Source organism: Myotis lucifugus, unplaced genomic scaffold, assembly GCF_000147115.1.
Source record: "Myotis lucifugus unplaced genomic scaffold, Myoluc2.0 scaffold_0, whole genome shotgun sequence".
Lineage (NCBI taxonomy): Eukaryota > Metazoa > Chordata > Mammalia > Chiroptera > Vespertilionidae > Myotis > Myotis lucifugus.
The window spans coordinates 34,719,503-34,743,526 of record NW_005871048.1 but is presented as its reverse complement, the minus strand read 5'-3'; the positions used below and the strand labels follow the sequence as shown (position 1 = coordinate 34,743,526).

General features: G+C 36.0%; 1 protein-coding gene across 11 annotated transcripts in view; it reads right to left on the bottom strand.

Annotated features, from left to right (window-relative positions):
* SSBP2 (single stranded DNA binding protein 2) overlaps positions 1-24,024 on the bottom strand; it is a 212,554-nt gene that overhangs the window by 141,148 nt on the left and 47,382 nt on the right. For all 11 annotated transcript variants that reach the window (XM_023750274.1, XM_023750266.1, XM_006081254.3 and 8 more), the window contains 2 exons: positions 8,431-8,503; positions 1,099-1,160 (listed from right to left, as the gene is read on the bottom strand). In XM_023750274.1, the coding sequence (XP_023606042.1) occupies positions 1,099-1,160; positions 8,431-8,503 (135 nt within the window). The remainder of the gene's footprint in view (positions 1-1,098; positions 1,161-8,430; positions 8,504-24,024) is intronic.

The following is a 24,024-nucleotide window of genomic DNA, read 5'->3' as shown; positions in this document are numbered from 1 at the left end:
ACAGCTCTGAACCAAAGGACTGCACCTGTTCCTGCCACACACATGTGAGACAAACAAGGGAAACCCACAACCACAACTGACCAAGTGCGGTTCCATTCACTACGGAACTTCTAGTAAGGCATGTTTTCAGGAGAGAGATTAAAAAGATGATGGCATTTAATAACGTACCAAGGAAACCATGTGCAAAGCACTAGAAGAGATCTCTAGTTTCTTCTTTTAAATACGCTGCTAAGATGAGCATAGAAGATACTGAACAGGAAATGCTTCTAATTGAAGAAATGAAAAAAAAAAAGCCTAGCTAGTTCATGCAAATACCTGCAGTACCTACTGATTGCTGTTGCAGAAAAGTCATATCTAAGTAAACAGGTGCTGCAATGAAATTTGTAAGTTCTGATATCAACTGGGCCTTCAATACAGCCTGACAATTTTTGTGTGTGTTCCTGGTCAGTTCTTTATCTCTGAGTCTACATAGAATTATCTTCAATTTTTTTTTTACTACCCTTCCCTCTCCTCAAAATTCACCATCACCACCACCACCATCAGTATCTTCAGGTTTAAATGAGGTCATGAGGATGGGGCCCTCATGATGGAATTAGAGCCATTATTAAAAGAGATACCAGATAGCTAGATAGGTAGCACCAACATGTTCCCCATACTCCTCTATAGTACATGAGAACACGTAAGAAGGCAGCCATCTACAAGCCAGGAAGAGATTTCTCACCAGAAACAGACCATACTAGCAGCTTGATCTTGGACTTCTAGCCTCCAGAATTGTGAGAAAATAAATTCCAGTTGTTTAAGCCCTCCAGTTTATGGTATTTTGTTATGGCAGCCAAAGCTGACTAATGCAGAATCATACTTACAGTTGGAGATTCCACATACTGGTCCCAATTCCAGCTTGATTCAATAGTAATATCTTTAAGTTAAGTAACACTAACGCTGGTTTTGAGTTTGGTGTGTTTTTTTAGATGCTATCTTTCAGAAATAATTATAAAAAATGAAAAAGAATAAAAGAGAAGCATGGAATCCTAAACAGCTATAGTGTAGGCATCTTGAAATGTATCATCAATCTGGTAAAAATGAAATAAAGATACTTACCACCACCAAGAATGTAAGAATCCTGGTGGCTCCCCCAACGTGATGTTTTTTTCCCATCTTATCTAAAATGAATAAAAAAGATATTAAATGCTTTTCAACTAACACTTTCCCCACACCTATTACAAAGCAGGATTTTTCCATTTAAAATATTAAGGTAATATATAAGATTTTAATCATGTTCATATTATTCTTTACTCAAGTTTTACAAGTACTAATTTTATGTAATAATTTGTTGACTGCATAGTCTGTGAAAGAAGATGCCACCATTATTTTCCTGAATTTGCACCCCACTGTGCCAGAATTCCAGAAGGTATTTCAGGATCTTAAGGTACTTCAGCATGTTAAGGCACATCAAAACCAAAGTAACTACCAATATGAATATCAGTTATCACCACTAGCCCAGAAATTTCCAAGAGACTGGGCTTAATATGTACAGACTCTAAATTATGCCTTAAGGATTGAATTTTTGAGTAAGAAGGCATATGGCTTCCGCAAAATAAGAGTTTTTACAAAAATGCTGATATTAGCTTTCCAATTGCTTATACTCAGGTGAGTTGAAATCCACTATAATATAAATTTAGAACTATGGCAATATGCCCCCAAAATTAAAAGTCCTAAATATTGTTTTCAAATTAAATTTAGAAATTGGAAAGCAGGGCGGGTATTTATACAGTGGCTTTTCTAAGCATTGGATATCAGTAAACACAAAAGGTAAAAATCTTTGCATTCAGAGAGTTTACACTTCAGTGAAGAAGACAGACCATAAACAAAGAATCCCTCCCCCCGAAAAAGATTGTACTTATATTAGAAGTAGAAGGTGACAAATGTTATGAAAGAAAACAAAGCAGTGAAGGGAGGATAAAGAGAGCAGGAAAACAGTAAAGAAGTGACTTATAATTTTAATAAAGTTGATCCAAACTCAAACACAGTCTTATGTATTTGCCTTAGTTTTTTAGTTTAAATAACTAAAAATTATTTAACAACACCCCAAATAACAAAATATGTCCATAGGCCCTTAACATTACTAGGAAGTAAACAACTATAATTATACATTTAAGGATTCCTTTCTACCACCTACTATGGAAGATATTAGGACTTCTTATCCCAAAGGGATTTTTTTAAAAGTTTTAGGATAGGAACTCAGAAGGGGGGCCTAAATATAAAAAAAAGGGGGGGCGAGTGGGGGTGGAGAAGGAAAAGAACTCTCTAAGGAAGAGATGGAAAAACTTAAAAGCAATTAAAATAACTGAAACTGGCTGCATTTTTTAGAGTTCTTAAGAATGCAAAATGTAAACCGATGGGAACCTTAAAGTAGACAAATAATTTCCTCTCAAATACACAAAGAGAAAATTTCTAAAGATTAGAAAATTATACATGTGATAGCCATTTTTAAAAAAGAGCTAAAAGGAGGAATTCTAGGAATTCATGAACGTGAGTTTATAAAGACTAAATAAGAATAATGAATCAGAACGTTATATAAATGTAAGCCAAATCCTTTCATTCTCCTAAGTAGTAACAAATAATTTTTATATTTATGCTACTTTTTATCTGATAATTTCCACTGATCCATAATACATCTCCTTGGCTCATGAAAAAATAAGAAATAGTACTTAATGAGTCTTATGAGGAGCACAACTCTTATGGACTACTAAAGTTGTAATTGAATCAAAAGCCTGTATCTCATCTTTCACTTTTTTCTCTAACCATTTTTGCACTAGTTGGTGTCTTCTTGAAAAGGTATAATAATGGACCTTACAGATGTGCCCCAGACACACTAATAGTCCTAATCCCTCGAATCGTCCTAATCACATAAAAAACAAGTTTTTCAAAGTGGCGTCTTTACATTTCATCTCAGTTCATCTTGACTTTACATATTATGACTGTTAAAGTAGACGGTACTATCCTCAGTTATAAGGAGACTGTGAGGTGACTTATGGAAGAGTTAAGGTGGCAAGACTAGGTCCCATTGCCACACTGTGCTGGAGGTGGGCTTAGACTCAGTCTGAGCCCCACTACAACACATCTCCCTCCTGCACTTACACAATGCCCACAGTCACTCACCAGCTTCTTCAGGACATAAAGTACTCTAGGAAAATACCTATCTGGTTTAGGTTTGATATGGTCTTTATCAGAGAAAGTCTAAAGGGAATGCATTTGTATTTTAAACAGTATTACATCTTACTATTCCTCAGAGAAACTCCAAATGCTTTACATACATCATGTTTTCATCCTCATAATATCCTTTACTACAGAGTGAGTGAAGTTCATCTTTCTCACTTTGAATTGCAAAGCTGTGGCAGAAGCAGCTAAAACTTTTGTCCATCATATTAAATTTAATATAGAAGCTATCCTTTTATAGTTAATGAATAAACAATAAATGCTTTAGGTATTTCCAAAGGAGAGGATTCTTCATAGGAATATGTTTCTATAGTGAATGGGTTTTGTTTGTTTTTGTTTGTTTTTGGTCTCTAAACTAATTAATACTCTAGGTATTACTTATTTAGGGAAAGCATGAAATCATAGTCAGGAACACAGAACCCTTATCTATAGAAAACCAAGGCACATTCACTGAGTGAGCACTGTTAGAAAAAACCAAACCTGAAAAATATTCACCAACAGTGAATATAAATAAATTTTGATACTTACATACTATACAACAGTGTGCAATCATTAAAAAGAATAAAATATATCTACATAGAAAAAGGATTCTGCTATATTGGTTTTTAAGTTGGAAGTTTGAAAGGTTGGAGAAAAATATACATAGTATAAAAACTTTTCTGTTTTTTAAAAAAGTGTGCATATATATGAGTGCATTGGGTGTATTCAAATTAAATAAATCATACCAAACTTACAACTACGATTTCTAGAAAAGAATAAAGAAGGACCTTCACTTTAAAATCATATCCACCTATATAGTTTAATTTTTTTTAGCTAAGATGCATTAATGTGGATGGGGTTGAGGAATGGCCAGAAAATACCTCTAAATATCAATAGTCATTTTAGAAGCAATTCTGCTATTTATGAAGAGGCATTGTCTGTGGTACTGAGTTTCATGGGCCTCAGGCTTATTTAAGCGTTTGAGTGGCAGCTATCAATTTCTCTCAAATCCCAGCCTCAAAGTATCCTAGGGCTTTTTCTTTTCTTTTCTTTCTTTCTTTTTTTTTTCTATTTAATCATCCACTTGTCTTCCTTTCATATTTGCCTAGCTAAAAGCTGTATTCTCCTGTAACTTGCAGGTAAATCTCTAAGCCCATTCCCACTGCCATATTCTGATTTGAAGGTCTCATCTCTGATTAAGCTATGTCTGTATCATATAAGCTAGTCTTTTTAACATTTCTATATAAATGCAAAACCAAACACTGAATCATATGGGCAGAGATAAGACATGCAATGTGCTTTATAAATAATAATTACAAATCACAAATGTATATACTATCTGATACAGCAATTCTTTTTCTAGTAATTTGTCCTATATAGTATATGGTCATTTGTGTAAATACACACACACACACACACACACACACACACACACACACACACATTGTCTGTAATTACAAAAGACTGGAAATAACCTAAATGTCCATAAGTAGAGGGCTGGTGAAATACATCATGGCACATTTCATAGAATAATACCCTATAATCATAAAAAGACAATTATGAAGTTTCACAAGCCAACATAAAATGACTAAAATCAAACAAGTGAAACAAAAATCAAAGCACAGAACGGTTTTGAAATAAACAAACATTTGTGTAAACAAAGAAAAAAATGATAACATACAGGTGCACACACATGAGCATATACACACACATCTCCTTAACTTTTTATCCTTGTTTGCTTCCAGCAAGGTACACTGGTCATTTACCTATTACCTCTCAGCCCCACACCCGCCCTTCTCTGCTCCATTCTACACTGGTGCTGGGATTCTGAAAATTACATTTCCTGGGCTTCTTGCCAGCTGGTTTCCTGTTAGGTTCTGCCATCAGGAGACACTTGCAGGGGATCAAAAGGCAGGAGGAAGAAGAGACGCTTCCTGCCCCTGGCTCCCCAAATGAAGCAGTTGCTGGCTGTGGCAGCAGCAGCAGCAGCAGCAGGGTGGGCACTTCTGGAGGCCAGCAGCACCTTTCTGGAGGTTCTGCTCTTGTCAATGTGGGACCTCTTAGGATGGTCTAGACCCCTTCCAACAGCATCGCCAACAGCACAGCAGCAAGTTTGAAACACACAGGACCCAAATTCTCAGAGTATTCCTAAGTCCTTTCATATTTTTTAGAATAAAAAAATTAATAGTCTAAGAGGATAAAGCTAGTTCCTGTGCTAAGAGCCTGTATACCTATGTATACATTTGTTCCTAGACAAAATTCCTGAGACTTCTAATTTAGATCTAACCTGCTGTTCCCACCCATTTTCTAAAAACTTTCATGTATAGAAGTATGAGTGCATCTATACACTAAACTAAATGAAAAAAAATTAAATTTTTTGCATTTTAATTCAAAAAATTAAAATAAATAGATATATAACAGGAAGAAAACTCTGTCTCTACTCTGAAGCAAGTAGTCCAAAACTGTGCTGTTTAACATGGTACTCAGTGACCACGATGTGGCTTTTTAAATTTAAAATTAAGTTAATTGACTATTCCTCAATTGCAGGGGCCACTTTTCAAATGCTCAATAGTCACATGTGACTAGCAGAAAACTTACTAGGCAGCACAGATTAGAGATCATTTCCATAATCATATAAATTTGTATTATTGAGTAGTGCTCTTTTACTTTAGAAGGAAGTAAAAGTCCTCTTAAAGAGAAGTACATTTTATTGGAAAAGCTCCTTGATAAATTCTTTCAATTTTTGTTTTTATTTTTTGGCCCAGAGAGGCAGAAGCCCCCTAGGAATGGTTTGAAAGTAGAGAACAAATACTTAATATTCTACATAATAAAATAACAAGAATGTAGGAGATTGCTAATTGTCTCTCAGGAAGAAGTTGGGGGGTGGGGAGTGGATTAAAGAAAGGAGAAAATGGGAGAGGTTTTGAAGAGCCAACAAGATGGAAGGCAAACAGAGCCCTCAGGCAAACAGCTAGGAAACCAAAGAACTTAAGGATAATTATGTCTAATATTTTAGTTAATGTTGCTGTCTGTACTGTACAATGCTTAATATTCAATTTCTTCCAACCTTCAGTAAGAATCTTTCATACATAAGAGCAATGAGTTAGTGGAGCGTTGAGGCTGTAAGGAAATAGAAAACTTCAGGCAAAGAAAAGTTATCAGCCATAAGAAAGAGAGGCAGGGGGGAAGTAGTACTTAGTAGGAGCAAGAAATTATAGCAAGAGAACCCAAAGCCCCTCCCCCTGGGCAAGGCCCCAAAACATTAGAGAGGGGTTGAGACAGCCCATAATAGTAGGGATTAGAGCTGGAGCCATGTTGATAGAAGAGGTAACCCCAGAAGGTAGGAGGAATGTGGGCTGTCCAAATGACAGACACTTGGACCACACACAAAAAACTACACTAGGTAGAAAAGAATTGGCCAAGAATTTAAAAAATAACACCATGCAAACTTAGTACATGCTAGCCCTTCTAAGCACTTTATATGTACTAACTCATTAAACCTTGGCACAACTTTAAACTGTTATTACAATGATCTTTTTTTAAAATATATTTTTATTGATTTCAGAGAGGAAGGGAGAGGGAGAGAGAGATAGAAACATCAATGATGAGAGAGAATCATTGATCAGCTGCCTCTTGTACTCCTCACACTGGGACTAAGCCCACAATCCGGGCATATACCCAGACCAGGAATTGAACCGTGACCTCCTGGTTCATAGGTGGACGCTCAACCACTGAGCCATACTGGCTGGGCTCAAAGTCTCCTATTTAATAATTTAATAAGATAAAGACACACTAAACTTCTGTTTTGATTTGAATTAACTTTGAAATCAATGTTTTATTACACTGAATGTATTCCTTCTATGGTAAAACAATTGACTTCTTATATGCTGTGAGCAAACTTCTTAAATTTCTTAATTGCAAAGAGGCCCTCATAGTTCATATATACTAATTAATTAGATACAAGATTGCAGGGCTATGTGTGTTTGTTTGCTTGTGCGTTTGTTTGGAGAACAAGTGAATCTCAAGAAGACTGTACCTCAGATGGGACACTCTGAAGGGGTTGCCTGTTGTGTCCCTGATCTGGTGGGACAAACTGTGAGATCACTAGAGACAACATGATTCTGAGCAGCACTGTCCCACAGAAAATAAACATGAGCCACAAATGAGAGCTGTATATGTCATTTTAAATTTTCTACTAACCATATTAAATAAGAAAAAAGGGTAAAATAAACTTTAATAACAAATTTTTTATTTTACCCAATATATCCAAAATATTACCATTTCAATGTATGATCAAAATTTTTAAATTACTGATATTTTATTTTCTTTTGTTCACACTTATAGCACTTCTTAATTGGATTAGTCCTATTTCAAGAGCTCAAAAAGGCATATATGGCTAGTGGCTAGCATACTAGACAATGCAGACACTAGGGGAAACCAGAAGCTTTGACACTGACATAGACCTAGGTTTGAATTCTAGTTCCACAACACACTGAGCTGTGTGACCATGAGCCAGTTATATAAACGCTCTGGTCCCTGTTGTTCTCATTAGTAAAACAGGAATCATATCATTTACTTTGCAAATTTCTTATAAGAATCAGAGATAATATATGTAAAGTGCCTTGCACATAAAAAAAAAAACCACACACACACACACACACAAAAAAAAAACTAAATAAAATCTTCCTCAATCTCATCATTATATAAACTGAAAAGGAAAAGTACCATTGCAAGAAAACTCAAATTCAATGTTTAAAAAAAGTGGAGAAAAATAGAAAGAGAAACAAGAACTTGAAATAATATTATCAACTGTTTTCTAACTGAAATCTAGCCATCAATCCACTATTATCCATACAAAATTAAAACAAACAAAAAACATATTTTTCAAAATTGTGAATAATGCCAAAATAAAATATTACTAGAACTAGAGACATGGTGGTGTTTGCCTTTTTTTTAAAGCAAATTTGCTTTCTTGATTATTTTTGCCAAGGCAAATATTAGTTTCAATTTCTAAGGCAGAAAATGGCTGGATAATTGAATAGGTATGAAAATGGCATTTGGGGATACTAAAACTTTTTACAAATAATCTACAAAGACTACATTATCCATACTGATAACTGCACACTTATTATATAATATATAAGGATTAATTTCTTTCAAATAATTGTTACAGTGTATTTTTCACTTGCTTACATAAGATATCAAAATACAGTGCAGAAAACACACAAAACATACCTCTGATAAAAATGTTTGGGCCGATTTCTGAGCTCCTACATGGAGCAGATATTCATATACGTAGAGTGCTAACCTGGAAAATGAATAAAATATTTATTGAGAAGAGGAGTATTTAAAATTAATTCCTTAAATAATTACACACCTTCATATTACAAAAATATTTTACACACTTAATAGTGACACAAATCTTCCCATATCCTTTCCATGGGAGTTTAGATATTATATGTTCAGAAAGAACTTAAACTAATTAAAGTAGCAAACAAATAAAAATACAAATACATCCTTTCTTGGCAAGAAATGACTAAATATAAATTGTGTCTTGTAACATCTCACCATAACCTCATCCCCTTTCTTATACCTTATATAATTAATAATTTATAACCAAACATTAATAATCATTATAACTTATTTTAAGATACAATTATAATCTTTCATTAGTAAAATAAATGAATTAATTCATTGGACCTTTCCAACAACTTTATGTCCTTCCATTTTTTTGGGGGGTGAGTGTAATGTAAACTTCAGCTGTTTGCACATCCATATGCCAAAACAGGTGTTGAATGTCCATTTTAATGCCTGTTCTGCAACCTCTATTCTTTAGTTTTGATTTTTAAACCAGCAATATTTTACTTTATAAGCCATTCAATTTAACAGTAAACCACAGTATTAAGTAAACTTTAAAGATATCAGATCATATTAAGCATTTGGATGCTTATAGTTTAAAAGTTAACTCAAAATTACATATAAATTTATCACTCAAGTACAGAATATTAAGTATGCAGTATATATAGTACTCTCATTATCTTGTGGATTCAGAATTTTTAAGCTACACCATGTGGCTCAATTTCAGTTGAGCTGTAAACAAAATATTATTCATAAACCCAAATTAGTCTGAGGCAGTATTTTTAATGATATTTTGGACCAGTGCCCAGATAGCTCACAACAGTTCAGTCTCTGCTACACTGTATTTACCAATATTGAGCCAGGTTTGCAGTAAATAAAACAATGTAACAATGACCACAATTCTGTATAGCAACACCACTTCTCTTGCCAAGTGAATTTTTGATTGTTAAAGATTGATAGCACATGCAGAAATGAATATTTTCTTCATTATCATACAAACATATCATGTATTTGTCATAAAAAGAGAAAAGCTGTACAAATCTAGTTGCTCTGTCCATTGATTCTTTCCCCATTCCAAAACTACCAAACACTCAAAATGAGAACTATTCTGAGAATTATACTACGCAGCATAGGAGAGTAGACATCTATTGAAGTTACTCGTAGATGAAAAGCATGTTATTGACAGTGGACATGTATTTCATTTAGAAACATCTCCTAACTTCAAGTTGAATTTCACTTCCTAGAACTCAACTCTTTCTCTCCCCTAACACATGTGAGGACTATATCATGCTCCTTCTGGCAGCGGTATCTCCCTGTGGAGGTGTGGCTCATCCCCAGAGTATTTCATATGGGGTACAAAAATTAGAATATTCCTGTAGTTTCAAACAAACGAACAAACAAATCCTAGTGGTGATTCTCAAGCACACATATCCCACACATCCTGTCCCTCCATTAACCACTCCTAACCATATCACAGGAGTCACTGACCATGATGGCAAATTTCCTCTCAAAAAGCATATTATTTTGGATTTTTTCACCCATAGAGACTGTGAAGCCTCATAATTGCCTACCAGTGTCAGCATCACCCTACTGCCTAAGAAAAAACAGAGCCTCAGGTGATTCCTTGTGGCTTGTAAAATCTTGGACCTAGAGCCAAACCAGTGGTGCAGGCTAGACCAGATTTCCAGGCCTGCCTCAAAGTCTGAACAACAAGGATGCTCCCCCAAGCTTGGAGAAGTTGGAAGTTGGATCCAGCCTGCAACCCGCACATGTGCCCTTGACCAGAATTGAACCTGGGACCCTTCAGTCCACAGGCTGATGCTCTATCCACTGAGCCAAACCAGCCAGGGCCATTAGTAACTTCTTTAAAAAAGTTAATGGCTCTGGCCTAGTAGCTCAGTGGATTAGAGTATTCTTCCAATACGCCAACATTTCGGGTTCCACCCCCAGTCAGGATACATACAAGAACCAACCAATATGCCCAGCTAGCGTGGCTCAGTGGTTAAGCATTGACCTATGAACCAGGAGGTCGCAGTTCAATTCCCAGTCAGGGCACATCCCCAGGTTGTGGGTTTGATCCCCAGTATGGGGTGTGCAGGAGGCAGCCAATCAATGATTCTCTCTCATCATTGACATTTCTATCTCTCTTTCCCTCTTCCTTTCTCTCTGAAATCAATAAAAATATATTTTAAAAAAGAAAGAAAAAGGATTCAAATAAATATGAAGCCCACCAACTAATGGATCCCCATTTGTAATTTAAAATTCTATTTGTTAATTCACTGTATGTGCAAAAGTGCAGGGAAGACAGGGTAAGATAACTTCAAAACCTGCTCTTCCTAATTTCTCTTGAAATTAAACTGCTCTAATGCACCTTATCTCTCTTGTTTATTTCTGTATCTACAGCACCTAAAATAGTAAGTACCCAATACATATTTTTTAATAAATGAATGACTCTCTGAGATCAGGCATAAAGCACTTATAAATCCTTTGGTGTCGTCCAATCAAGCATTGAAAGGAGAAGTATAAGATATCCCCTTTAGATAACCTATTTAAGCATTAGCATCCTCTCAGTATTCTTAAGATTCAGCATCTCACAAAAAAAACTATATTGTTTAACATGCATACTACCAAAACAATTCCTTCACACTGATTCTTAATCCCTATATATAAAGGGTGATTAAAAAAAATAACCTAGTCCATTTAGTTGCGGGTGATATATTTTTGTTGTTTTAGTTATTTTTAACAAAACAAGTTCTCAAAAGATACTAACCTTACTTTCACTTTATTTCCTTGCAAGGTGAGTGACTAGACAATAAAAAGATGGTAGAGGGCTAGAAGAGGGGTCTTTTAAAAACTCTGTATAGCTGTTGCAATTTAGCACTGGTGAGTCGCATGTATCCAAAATCCTGCATCCAAAATCCATCCCCCCCATCTTCTGTCCTTAAATCCCAATGTCAGTGACCAGAGAAGCCTCGGGTCTTTAAGAGTCCTGTTGGAACTAAAAAAAATACCTCTTTTATTCCTGAACCACTCACTGTATAATTCCAGTGTTGCCCAACGACACACGTCAGTGTCCAAATGCGACTCCTCAGCTATAAAATGCCAATAGTTTGCTGGATCACAGCTAGCTAACAAGGAGCAAAGAACACTTGGCAGCCACCGAGAGGCTGCTCCGGGACGAGAAGTAGTTATTAGTAGTGAAACTAGATCAGCCTGATCAAATTTTCAACAGAGCGCACAACCTGGTGCTAAGGAGGTGTGAAAATTAGAAATCTGTTTCTAACATTGTCTTTTTAAAGTTCTTTGTCATGAACAGTGAAGTTAAAAACCAAATTAACAGTATAAAAATGTGTCTGTGCAACCATGAAATAATACTAATACCCAGCCTTTGTTTTAAACACACTTAAAACATTCATTTTTTGTATAGTCTCAACATCAGTTTTAGAGAAATAGATACCTGAAAAGTATACGGGATAGTGTACTAGATACTAAACTGTTAAATGTTCGAGGGCAGGGATAATTGCATCAGATAAGACAGGGATAAGAAGAAAATCTTTTTAACAATTAAATGAATAGCAGGTCATAAAAAAATACTACTTGGCTGGTGTTTCATTGAGATCCTTATTATAGACTAGAGGCTCGGTGCATGAAATTCGTTCAAGGAGCTGGGCTCTCGCAGCCCCGGCTTCAACCAGAGGTAGTCTAGTCTAATTAGCATATTATGCTTTTATTATTATAGATAAGTTATGCTAGGAGTATGAATTTGGAATGAAATGATTTAGTGTGCTTAGAAAAAGAAATATTTGCCTTATACTACAGACATGCAGTTCACAATTAAAATGACTACAATCAATTTTGGGGAATTAAAAAAGGCTAAAATATAAAAGTGAGAATGAATAAAAAACTAATTCATCAACAGTTGGTAGAATTTTGGTTATTCATAGAATTAGTAAAATTTTCCATCCAATCTCTTAGCAAAGCTACAGGTACTAGAAATATAGTACTGGCTATACTTAACAAAGCTACTTACTCCACTTCAATCACCTTGAACACTATACTTTATACTCAGGCTCCTATTTGCCTATGAAATTGACATATACAATTTAAGTCATGCATTATTATTCAGCCTTAAAAGAAAGTGCTATCTACCCATGAAAAGACATGGAGGATCCTTAAGTGAATATTGCTAAGGGAAAGACTGTATGATTCTAACTACACGACATTCTGGAAATGACAAAACTATGTAGACAGGAAAGGATCAGTGGTTGCCAGGGGTGGGGGATAGTTTGGGAAGAATGAATGGGTGGAGCACAGAGGGTGTTAGGGCAGTAAAAGTACTCTGTATGATACTACAATGATAAATACATGCCATTATACATTTATCTAAACCCATAGAATGTACAGCAGAAGAGTGAACACTAATGTAAGCAACAGACTTTGAGTGAAAACAATGTGAAAATGTAGGTTCATTAATTTGTAATAAATATACCACTCTGGTATGGCATGTGAACAATGGAGGAACATATGCATGTGTAGGGCAGGAGTTATATGGAAACGCTCTATTCCTTCTGCTCAATTTGCTAAGAATAAGAACCTAAAACTGCTCTAAAAATACTTTTTTAAAAAACATGATAACAATGGATAATGGAGCTTCTTACTTCCTTCTCTATATTGTTCTATATTTTGCAAATTTTCTATAATCAGGAAAATTTTATGTTAAAATTTAGTCCTGAGTTTGTATCTTCTTTGCCATGCTTATTATAATCTACATGTAACATTTTAAAGTACAGATGAACAGTAATAGTTTAATCTGATAATAAATTATTTCAATATACTATAACCAAGAAAACAACCTCTTTCCAAATAATGTAATTTACATATCCCAAGAAAATAAGCTGAGTATAAAATGCTTAAAAGCAGTCTAATGTTTTTCTTGATTACCAAGCATAGCAAACACTTATTCAGAACTTCTTACTGACTTTACCACTCCTGTTTTTCTTAATTCTTCCTGTTAATTCTTTTTCTAGTCTTTGTACATGCCATTTTGACATTTAGATTTATTCTGCTTTACATCTGCTTGCCTTTCCCACTCTACCCCTACTACTTCTTGCACCTTCTTTTTCAATGTTTCCCTTTGTTTGACTTCTTTCACTACAGCCATATTCCTATGCTCATCTACCTGCAATGCTTTTGATGATGTCTTTAGTTGGGCCTACCTCATGATTTTCATATTTAAAGTATTCACATTAATATGCAACATTAAGTGAGGCTGGTGCTTATAATCCATTTTCCACTTTCCCTAGAGCAATTCTGGAATTTCTTCCTCATAAGAAATTCCAGCAATGTCTCTGATCTGTACTCCTTAGGGCACAGGCAAAACAGGGAAGAAATGCTTCAGAAAAACATACCTAGGACACGGAACTCTTAATATCACCAAAGGAAGTGAGCAAGTGTTCAAAGGAAAACCCCAACTCAGGAAAAACACAGGATAATTCTTTCCCTCTGATTTTCACAGGGAATAAATGTATGGTCATCTTTAAAAATCATTATTTGGAACTTTTTATTAAGTTCCATATAAAATAATTAGAATCACAGGGTTTTATTTTCCCTCACGGTTTATTGTATTTCCTAGTGTTAGTTTGAGATATGTAGACATTTACAGCACTTGATCTTCCAGGCCATTTATTCATATCTTTATTAAACAACTGTTAGATATCTATTTTGTGTAAACTACTAAGAACCAACGAAACATCATTAACTTAGGACCCATTAATGCAAAATTTGTGGCAATATGGTCAGAGAATGCATTCTAGATACAAGAAAAAGTTAAATAAATTAGTAGCATATACATAATTCTAAATATCTAATGTCAGAAACAAAAAATAATTTTAACATCCTGAGAAACTTTACAAAGAAACACTTATACTCATCATCATCAACACTTAGTAAGCTCCTGCTATTTTCTAGGTATTAGACAAAAATAAAATGAAGATACAAATTTCCCCCTCAAGTAATTTTCAGACTTGTTAATGGGACAAAACATGTAATTAAAAATAAGATCAGTAATAAAAAGTAGCATATGATGGGTATGCAAACAATAAAAACATCAAAAATTCAGAATAAGAAGAGACCATTGTAAGATTCTTGAGAGACAGGCTTTAACTGACAGAGGAAACAGCACTTAAGCTAGGTATTAAAGAAAATAGAGTAAGCAATAAGAAAGGGGGATTTTAAAGGAAAGGATAATGGCATGAAAGAATTATCTACAGGCACACCTCAGAGATATGGCTGGTTTGATTCCAGACCACTGCAATAAAGTGAGTCACATGATTTTTTTTGTTGTTTCTCAATACATATAAAATGTATGTTTACACTATCTGATAGTCTATTAAGTGGGCAATAGCATAATGCCTAAAAAATGTACATACCTTAATTTAAAAATAATTTATTGCTCAAAAATGCTAACCATCATCTTAGTTTTCAGTGAGTCCTAACTTTTTGCTGGTCAGGGTCTTGCCTCAATGTTCATGGCTGCTGACTAATCAGGGTGGAGGTTACTGAAGGCTGGGATGGCTGTAGCAATTTCTTAAAATAAGACAACAATGAAGTTTGCCACATTGACTGACTTTTCCTCTCATGAATGCTTTCTCTGTAGCGTGCAATGCTGTTTGATAGCATTTTACCCATAGTAGGCCTTTCACAATTGGAGTCAGTTCTCTTAAACCCTGCCATTGCTTTATCAAATAGGTTTATGTAATAGTCTACATCTTTTGTTGTCATGTCACAGTATCTTCACCAGGAGTAGATTCCATCTCAAGAAACCACTTTCTTGGCTCATCCATAAGAAGCAACTCCTCATCCATTAAAGTTTTATCATGAGATGCAGCAATTCAGTCACATCTTCAGACTCCAGTTCTAATTTTTCCTTCACTGAAATCTTGAACCCTTCAAAGTCATTGGTGAGGGTTGGAATCAACTTCTTTCAAACTCCTGTTAATGTTGATATTTTGACCTGTTCTCATGAATCATGAGTGTTCTTAGTGGCATCTAGAATGGTGAATCCTTTCCAGAAGGTTTTCAATTTACTTGCCCAGAAGCATCATAGGAATCATGATCTATAGCTGCTATAGGGCTTTATAACATGTATTTCTAAAATAGTAAGACTTGAAAGTCAAAATTACTTCTTGATCCATGGGCTGCAGAATGGATGTTGCATTAGCTGGCATGAAAACATTAATTTCATTGTACATTTCCATCAGAGCTTTTGGGTGACCAGGTGCATTGTCAATGAGCAATAATTTTTTTAGAGGAATCTTTTTGTCTGAGCAGTAGGTCTCAACAGTGGACTGTAATTGGATGTGCTGACATCTAACCTTTGTTTTTCCATTTATAGAGCACGCAGGCAGAGTAGACTTAGCATCATTCTTAAGAGCCCTAGGATTTTAAGAATGTAAATGAGCATTGGCTTCAATTTAAACTCACCAGCTGCATTACACCCTAACAGGAGACTCAGCCTGTCTTTTGAAGCTTTGAAGCCAGGCATTGACCTCCTCTCTAGCTATGAGAATCCTAGATGGCCTCTTCTTCCAATATAAGGCTGTTTCAACTACATTGGAAATCTGTTGTATAGTAACCACCTTCAGTAATTATCTTAGCAAGATCTTCTGGATTACGTGCTGCAGCTTCTACATCAGCACTTGCTGTTCCACCTTGCACTTTAATGTTATGGAGACTAATTCTTTCTCTATGTTATAGACAGCTTCTTTCCCTCATGAACCACCTTTGCTAACTTCAAACTTTCCCCCAGCAGCATCCTCACCTCTCTCAGCCTTCATTGAATGGAAGAGAGGTGGGGCCTTGCTCTGGATTAGGCTTTGGTTTAAGGAAATGTGTCGCTGGTGATCTTCTATCCAGACCACTACAACTTTCTCCAAATCAGCAATTACGCTATTTCACTTTTTATCTTTCATGTGTTCATTGGAGTAGCACTTTTAATTTCCTTCAAGAACTTTTCTTTTGCATTCACTACTTGGCTGGTTGGCACAAGAGGCCTAGCTTTCAGTCTGTCTTGGCTTTCAACGTGACTTCTTCACTAAGCTTAATCATTTCTAGGAATTGAATTAAAATGAGAGACGTGCAAGTCTTCTTTTCACTTGAACACTTAGAAGCCATTATAAGGTTATTAACTGCCCTAATTTCAATACTGTGTCTCAGGGAATAGGGAGATCAAGGAAAGGGAGAAAGACAAGGGAATGGACAGTCGGTGGAACAGTCAGAACATACACATTTACTACTGATTAATAAATTCACTGTCGCCGAAACCGGTTTGGCTCAGTGGATAGAGCGTCGGCCTGCGGACTGAAAGGTCCCAGGTTCGATTCCGGTCAAGGGCATGTACCTGGGTTGCGGGCACATCCCCAGTAGGAGATGTGCAGGAGGCAGCTGATCGATGTTTCTCTCTCATCGATGTTTCTAACTCTCTATCTCTCTCCCTTCCTCTCTGTAAAAAATCAATAAAATATATTTAAAAAAATAAAAAAATAAAAAAAAATAAATTCACTGTCATATGTTGGCGAAGTGCGTGGTGCCCCAAACAGCTACAATAATAACATCAAAGATCACTGATCACAGATCACCATCACAAATATAATAATAATGAAAAGTTTGAAGTATTGTGAGAATTACCAAAATGTGACACAGAGACAGGAAGTGAACAAATGCTCTTGGAAAAATGGTTCCAATGGACTTACTGAATGTAGGGTTGCCACAAACCTTCAACTTGTAAACAACACAACATCCACAAAGTGCAATGAAGCAAAGCACAATAAAATAAGGTATGTCTGTATATTACATGGACACTGGTGGCCAAAACAAAATTCTCTATGTACCTAAAAATAATAAAATGGTTTCATAAAACAGTCTATATATCAATATGCAATAGAAAGATTTTACTCTATTATTTAAATACTAGAGGCTTGGTGCACAACATTCATGCACAACCCATTCATAAGCCAGCAGGTGGATATCCCCCCAGGGGTCCTTAGCACTGCCTTGGAGGTGGGAGAAGCTCCTGCCACTGCCACTGTGCTCACCAGCTGTGAGCCCGGCTTCTGGCTGAGTGGCGCTCCTCTTGTGGGAGTGCACTGACCACGAGGGGGCAGCTTCTGTGTTGAGTGTCTGCCCCCTGGTGGTCAGTGCGCATCATAGCGACCGGTCATTCTGCTGTTTGGTCGATTTGCGATATCAGCCTTTTATTACATAGGATAATATAGTAATAATAGCAACTTATATGTATAGTGTCTTATAGCTTATAATATGTTCTTAAATTTTAAAGTGTAGTATTATTTAGTAGCCAGGAATTGACCTCTAATAGTTTTATTTTATCAAAAATGTCTTCACATAGTTCACCTTTAAATCTTTAGACTTATGTTAAAATAAGCTAAAATAAGCCTTAAGTATATTTGTAATTGAAAAAAATGTTCATCAAATGGCATTCCCTATTGTATTTCCTAATTATAATTTAGGTTACCATGAAAAACTTGGAAATACAGAAATTTATTTTGTACCCAAAAACATAAGCAAAAAGCCACATATTTTGAAATATCATAAAGTAGAATCAATATTTTTCAAATTTAAAGTAATTCTGATTCTTTAGTTTAAAATAAAAATAATATATTTATATCTAAAATAATTTTTAAATATAATCAACAGATAAAAGATAAAAACAAATAAGAGGAGAGAAAAAAGGATCAAACACAACATGAAACTCTACTAAGTTAATCTCCAGATAGCCAATTTCTAATCAATTGCATTAAGAAGTATTTAGCACTCACGGCTGCCTAAATCAATGAAAAGAAAGTAAGCTAAAAGATCTTAACTTCTTTAAGTCCCGATGGAAATAATCAAACTAACTCCTTGACTTTAGATAAGCAATCACAGCATAATCATCAAATCCAAAAATAAAACTAAGGAGGTAACTAATGTATTCTCTAGATTCCTGAATTCATATCCCAAAATATTAGGCACTCAGAAATACTGCAGTAAATCTGATAAGATTAGCTTAATAAAAATAAATGTGGAATCCTGTGCTTGAATCAAAAACCTCGTGCAGGATAGATAAATATTATTTAACTGGTGGCCTGATGGATGAAATTCGTGCAAGAGTAGGCCTTCCTTCCCCTGGCTGCCGGCACCAGCTTCCCTCTGGCATCTGGGACCTAGGCTTCCTTCACAGCCCCGGCTTCATCCGGAAGGTCGTCCGGAAGGACGTCCGGTCTAATTAGCATATTACCCTTTTATTATTATAGATAACAGCCCCTTTGAAAAGATAGGTTTTGGTTGACTGCAAATTTAATGTGAATTAATAGTGTATTTGACTGTGCTGCCAAAAGCGTTAATTTTATCTTTAGATGAATTAACACAGCATAGAACTTTAAAAGGAGAGGTGATAATCCTAGAAGGATGAGAGGGGAAGAAAGATAAGTCATGAGCAATTGTTGAAAGTATCAGTGATGCATATCCTGCAGAAAGAAAAGCTTCAAATAATAGGTTGTCAGCTACTAGAGAACAAAAAAGAGTGGAACTAAGACCAATGAGTTATAGTGATAAGAAGGTAAATTGCCGAAACCGGTTTGGCTCAGTGGATAGAGCGTCGGCCTGCGGACTGAAAGGTCCCAGGTTCGATTCCGGTCAAGGGCATGTACCTGGGTTGTGGGCACATCCCCAGTAGGAGATGTGCAGGAGGCAGCTGATCGATGTTTCTAACTCTCTATCTCTCTCCCTTCCTCTCTGTAAAAAATCAATAAAATATATTAAAAAAAAAGAAGGTAAATTGTAACTCCATGAGCCAAAGGTATTTTTTGTAACCATTACAGCTATTTAAAAATGTTATGAAACATTTTGGGACTGGGAAATGTGAGTGTCCAATTGGGAACTGTGAGGTTGAAGCTGGGAATACTGCAGGGGCTTTATTCACTGAATAGAAGTTTAAACTATGTCACTTTCCAAGTATAAGATTGAATAATCCTATTATTACTAAAATATGGCCCAGAGCATCTGTGTGGACCAATGTTCCAAAATTTCTAAACCAAAAATGTTAGATAGAAGCACGCTATACCTTTGGGGAAAATCTGGTCCTACCAATCAAAGATTATTCAACTGACTCCAAAGAAGTTGGTTCCATGGGCAAAATCTGACAAGCAGAGTTCCAATTAGTAAATGGAAAGAGGCACTATATAATACTATAAAACTCTATCTAAGAATATGCAATTTCTAAACATATTTACTCTTTCCAAATTCCCCGAGATGTTAGCTATTCAAAGAGCAGAGAACAACTATACCCTATATTAGTTTAGTCCTTTTAACCTAAACTACTCTATAATTAAAAACCATACTTTTTTATTCAAAAACAGTTGAAGGGGATAAATTACACTAATATTGACAGCTACAAAGCCAGCTAAATAGGAAATGTGTTATAATAGGTTCACAGTACTAAATCAAATTACTACGCTATTTCAGTGTTTTCTTGGCATATCAAAATATAATTTATAGAACTTAAGTAAAATATGTTAGTAGGTTTGCCTTCCTTGATTGATTTCCCTAAATATTTTTGCACAATTAAATGTGTTTGAAAGCAGAATGGTTTGCAGATCAAAACACTGTCAGGTGCACAATCTATTCCTCTATCTTTTAACAGTTCTCTTTTGATTATCCACAGTAATGTCCAGGAGAAATACCATGAAAGCTCCAAAACAACAGACTAGCCAAATTTAAAAAGCTTTAGTAAGTTTCTATTCTCCTCCCCAACACACACACACACACACACACACACACACACACACACACACACACCCCACCTTAACCTCTTCTATATCAGAGGCTGTCAGTTGCCTCCAAGTTCTCTCAACTGAGTAGTAAGAAACCAAATTTTTTGCTGGACATATTAATATATTCCCCAGCTAAAAGATAACATTCTCCTATTTCCCTTGAAGCTGAGTATTTTTCCTTGCCTGACCTTTGGCCAATAAGATACAGATTCAAGTTGGACGTCTTACAAAGGGGGTAGATTCTTCCATGTTCCCTTATCCTTCTATCAGTCAGTAAGGTGGGTGTGATGGCTGGAGTTCCAGCCTCCATCTTGAGCCATGATAATGAGATCGCTTTAGGAATGCCAGATGCAGTGCTCCCCTCACCCCCAAAATTCATATGTTGAAACTCTAATTCCAAAGTTATGGTAATTGGAAGTGGGGCCTTTGGGGGATTAGCAGGTCACGAGGGTGGAGTCTTCATAAATGAGATGAGTGCCCTGACAAGAAAAGGCCAGAAAGCTAGCTAGCTTTCTTTCCTCCATGTGAGGATATAAAGGAGATGCTCTACAAAATGAAACAGGGTCCTCACCAGAACCAGTCCATGGCACTCTGATCTCAGACTTCCAGCCTCCAAAATTGTGAGAAATAAATTTCTGTTTTCTATAAACCACTCAGTCTATGGTACTTTGTTAGAGCAACCACATGTAGCTAACTAAAACACCAGAAAAAAATGTAGAAGGAATATAGATCCCTGCATACAACTGCCATTTCAGCCTGGGATTCTCAACCTTTGACTTCTTTCATTTAAGAGAAAATAAATTTTAATCTTATTACTATTTAGGGTTTTCAGTTATGTGCAACCTAATCAATTCCTAATTAGTAGGTGCTGATAAGTCAGGCTCTCTCTCCAGTTTTCTCATATAGGACTTCCACATAACTCTTCCCAAACTACCCTTGCTGCAGTGTCAAAAGTGGTCGCTATGCAATACTTCTCTCGGTTTACTTCTTTAGTGTATTTGATTCTGGTGATAACTCCCTCAGACTTAAAACATCAAATCACTCTCTACTCATTCTCCTCCATATCTTAAATAATTCCTTTGTTTGTCCTAGAAGCTTTCTTCTTCCACCTACCCTTAAAAAGTTGGCACTCCCTAAGATTACTTCATGGTTCTCTTCTTGTTCTACATGTTTTCTTCAGACCTACTATGCCAGTCAATAGAAAATAGTTCCTATTTACACCATCAAACCTCACTCTCCAACTCAGAATTTGCTAAAAGCTCCAGATTGACTTATTCAACTGTTTACTGAGGATAATCACCTGAGTATCCTCCAGGCAACTTAAATACCACATTCCTCTCCGTTCCTCCTTTTAGTTAACAACACATACCCATTCAGCTGTCCAAACCAAAAACCTGATTGCCACCCTCAATTCCTTAATCTTGCCTGATATGCAGTTACTAAGTATTCTAGACCTTATTGCCTATGGCTCATGTCTATCTTATCTGGCAATGTCCTCACCATCACTTCCCCAGATTGCTGAAGTAGTACTAAGACTGGTCTTCCTTTCTTCTAATCTCACTTCTCTCCATAGTGAAGTCAAAAGATCATTAAAATAACATCAATCTTTTAAAGATGTTTCTATGCTCACTGGTGGGTCAGACCTATTGGATAAAGACCAGATACCCTAATGTGGCAAATGTGGTCTGCCCAGATATGACAACTGCCTCTTTCTACAAGCTCATCTATCTTAACCCAAGTAGCATACCCATGAAGAAACCAAACTGAGCAATTCTGTGATTGGTAGTCTTTACACAGTTCCACTGCATAGAATTCTCCCCTTCTGTTAAACCAGGAGAATGGTTCCTCCTTCCCTGAAGAGTCTAGCCCCATGTTTCTTAATTGTGAAACCTTTTCTGAACACCCTCTTCTCTCAGTTTTCCTTCTCCTCTCTTTGTACCACCATTTGTACCACTGTTATAGGAATTATGCAAATAAATGATTACGACAGAGTATTTTTATCTAGTTTTTCTTTTAGAATTTAAGACTTGGAGAAAATATTAATCATCTTTGCATCTCGGACCTGGTGGATGTTAATAGAAAGAAGGAAGAAAGGAGAAAGGGAAAGGGAAAGGAAAAGGGAAAGAAAAAAAAAAGGAGGAAAGTCTACTTGAGTAATCCTCGCAATAAGTCAATGAGGAGAATTAAGACCCGGGAAGATGATTAAATGTATTTAAGATCGCTCAGCAATTAATATGTAGGGTAAAAAGTATAACCATCCATCTTTCTCTCACGTGTACTTTAGATTCAGCATAATTCCCTTCCTTTCAAGTCTACTCTCCTTTTCCCCAATATTTCAATTCTCTTCCCTTTCTCTAACTGTAGCAGGGGATTTGTTTATAAAACTAATATGTTCTCAAGGCATAAAAAATTGACCATCACATTTCCGGTTTCCAATCTAGCAAGTAAGGATTTAGATGTCTTCATTCCATCCTAACAAGTAAAAAGCTGAACAAACTGAAAAATCAACTCTTCTTATACCTGTAAAATCAAACCAGCAACCTAGCTATGTGCCTGGAATTGAACTACAACCTTTGGGTGTCCAACCAGAGCCAAAAGTAACATTTTAAAAACTGATCCATGTATACTATGGACATTTAAATATTTCCTAATGATATTACAATCAAAAGGAAGTGTCAATAAAAGGAAACCCTATACAGGCAGAACCTGACTTGCAAATGTTGATCCTGCAAATCTGCTGCATCTGAGAAATTCAAGCCCTTGACTAGGCAGACTGCCAAGATCCCAGTTCCCTTTTGGGCAGCTACTGTTAAACACTTCCCTAAAGTTCCTTGTTCTGCCACATCTAACTTACTCTACCCCACTTCTTCAATGCCAGCTTGAGCATATCCCAATACTATTCCATCGCCCCTGAACTTCCATCCTTCCTTTCTAGGTGCCAAAGATTTCCACCTCCAGAATGATCTTTCACACATGTGTGTCCAGGTAATACTTCAACCATTTCCCTAACTGCCAGAAGCCCATAACTCCCTCCTGTCATAGCTGTAGCGGACACTCATTCTCCTCTGGCCATTGCCTCTACCACAGTAGGTGAAGAAACCTCTCACTGCCAAAGGGCTCAGAGAAGAAAGGGAAACACTCTATATAGAGAGTATGGAAGTCAGGGGGGAAAATAAAGGAACATTCTTCTGGTTATTGGAATTGCCTGCAAAGCTAACTAGATTCTCTAAATTTTATTTGAGCTTTTTTAAAAAAAATTATTTTTCAATTACAGTTGATGTACAATATTAGTTTCAGGTGTACAACCCAGTGATTCGACATTTATATAACTTACAAAGTGATCACCTCGATAAAGCCAGTACCCATCTGACAGTATATATAGTTATCACAATATTATTGACTATATTTCCTATGCTCTAATTTACTTCCCCATGACTATTCTGTAACTACCAATGTGTACTTCTTAATCCCTTCACTTTTTTTACCCCTCTCCTCAACCCCTCTCCCAACTGGCAACTGGCAAAATGTTCTCTGTATCTATGAGTTTGTTTCTGGTCTGCTTATTGCTTTTTTATTTTTTAATATTTCCACATAAAAGTTTAATCATATGGCATTTTTCTTTCTCTGTCTGACTTATTTCACTCAG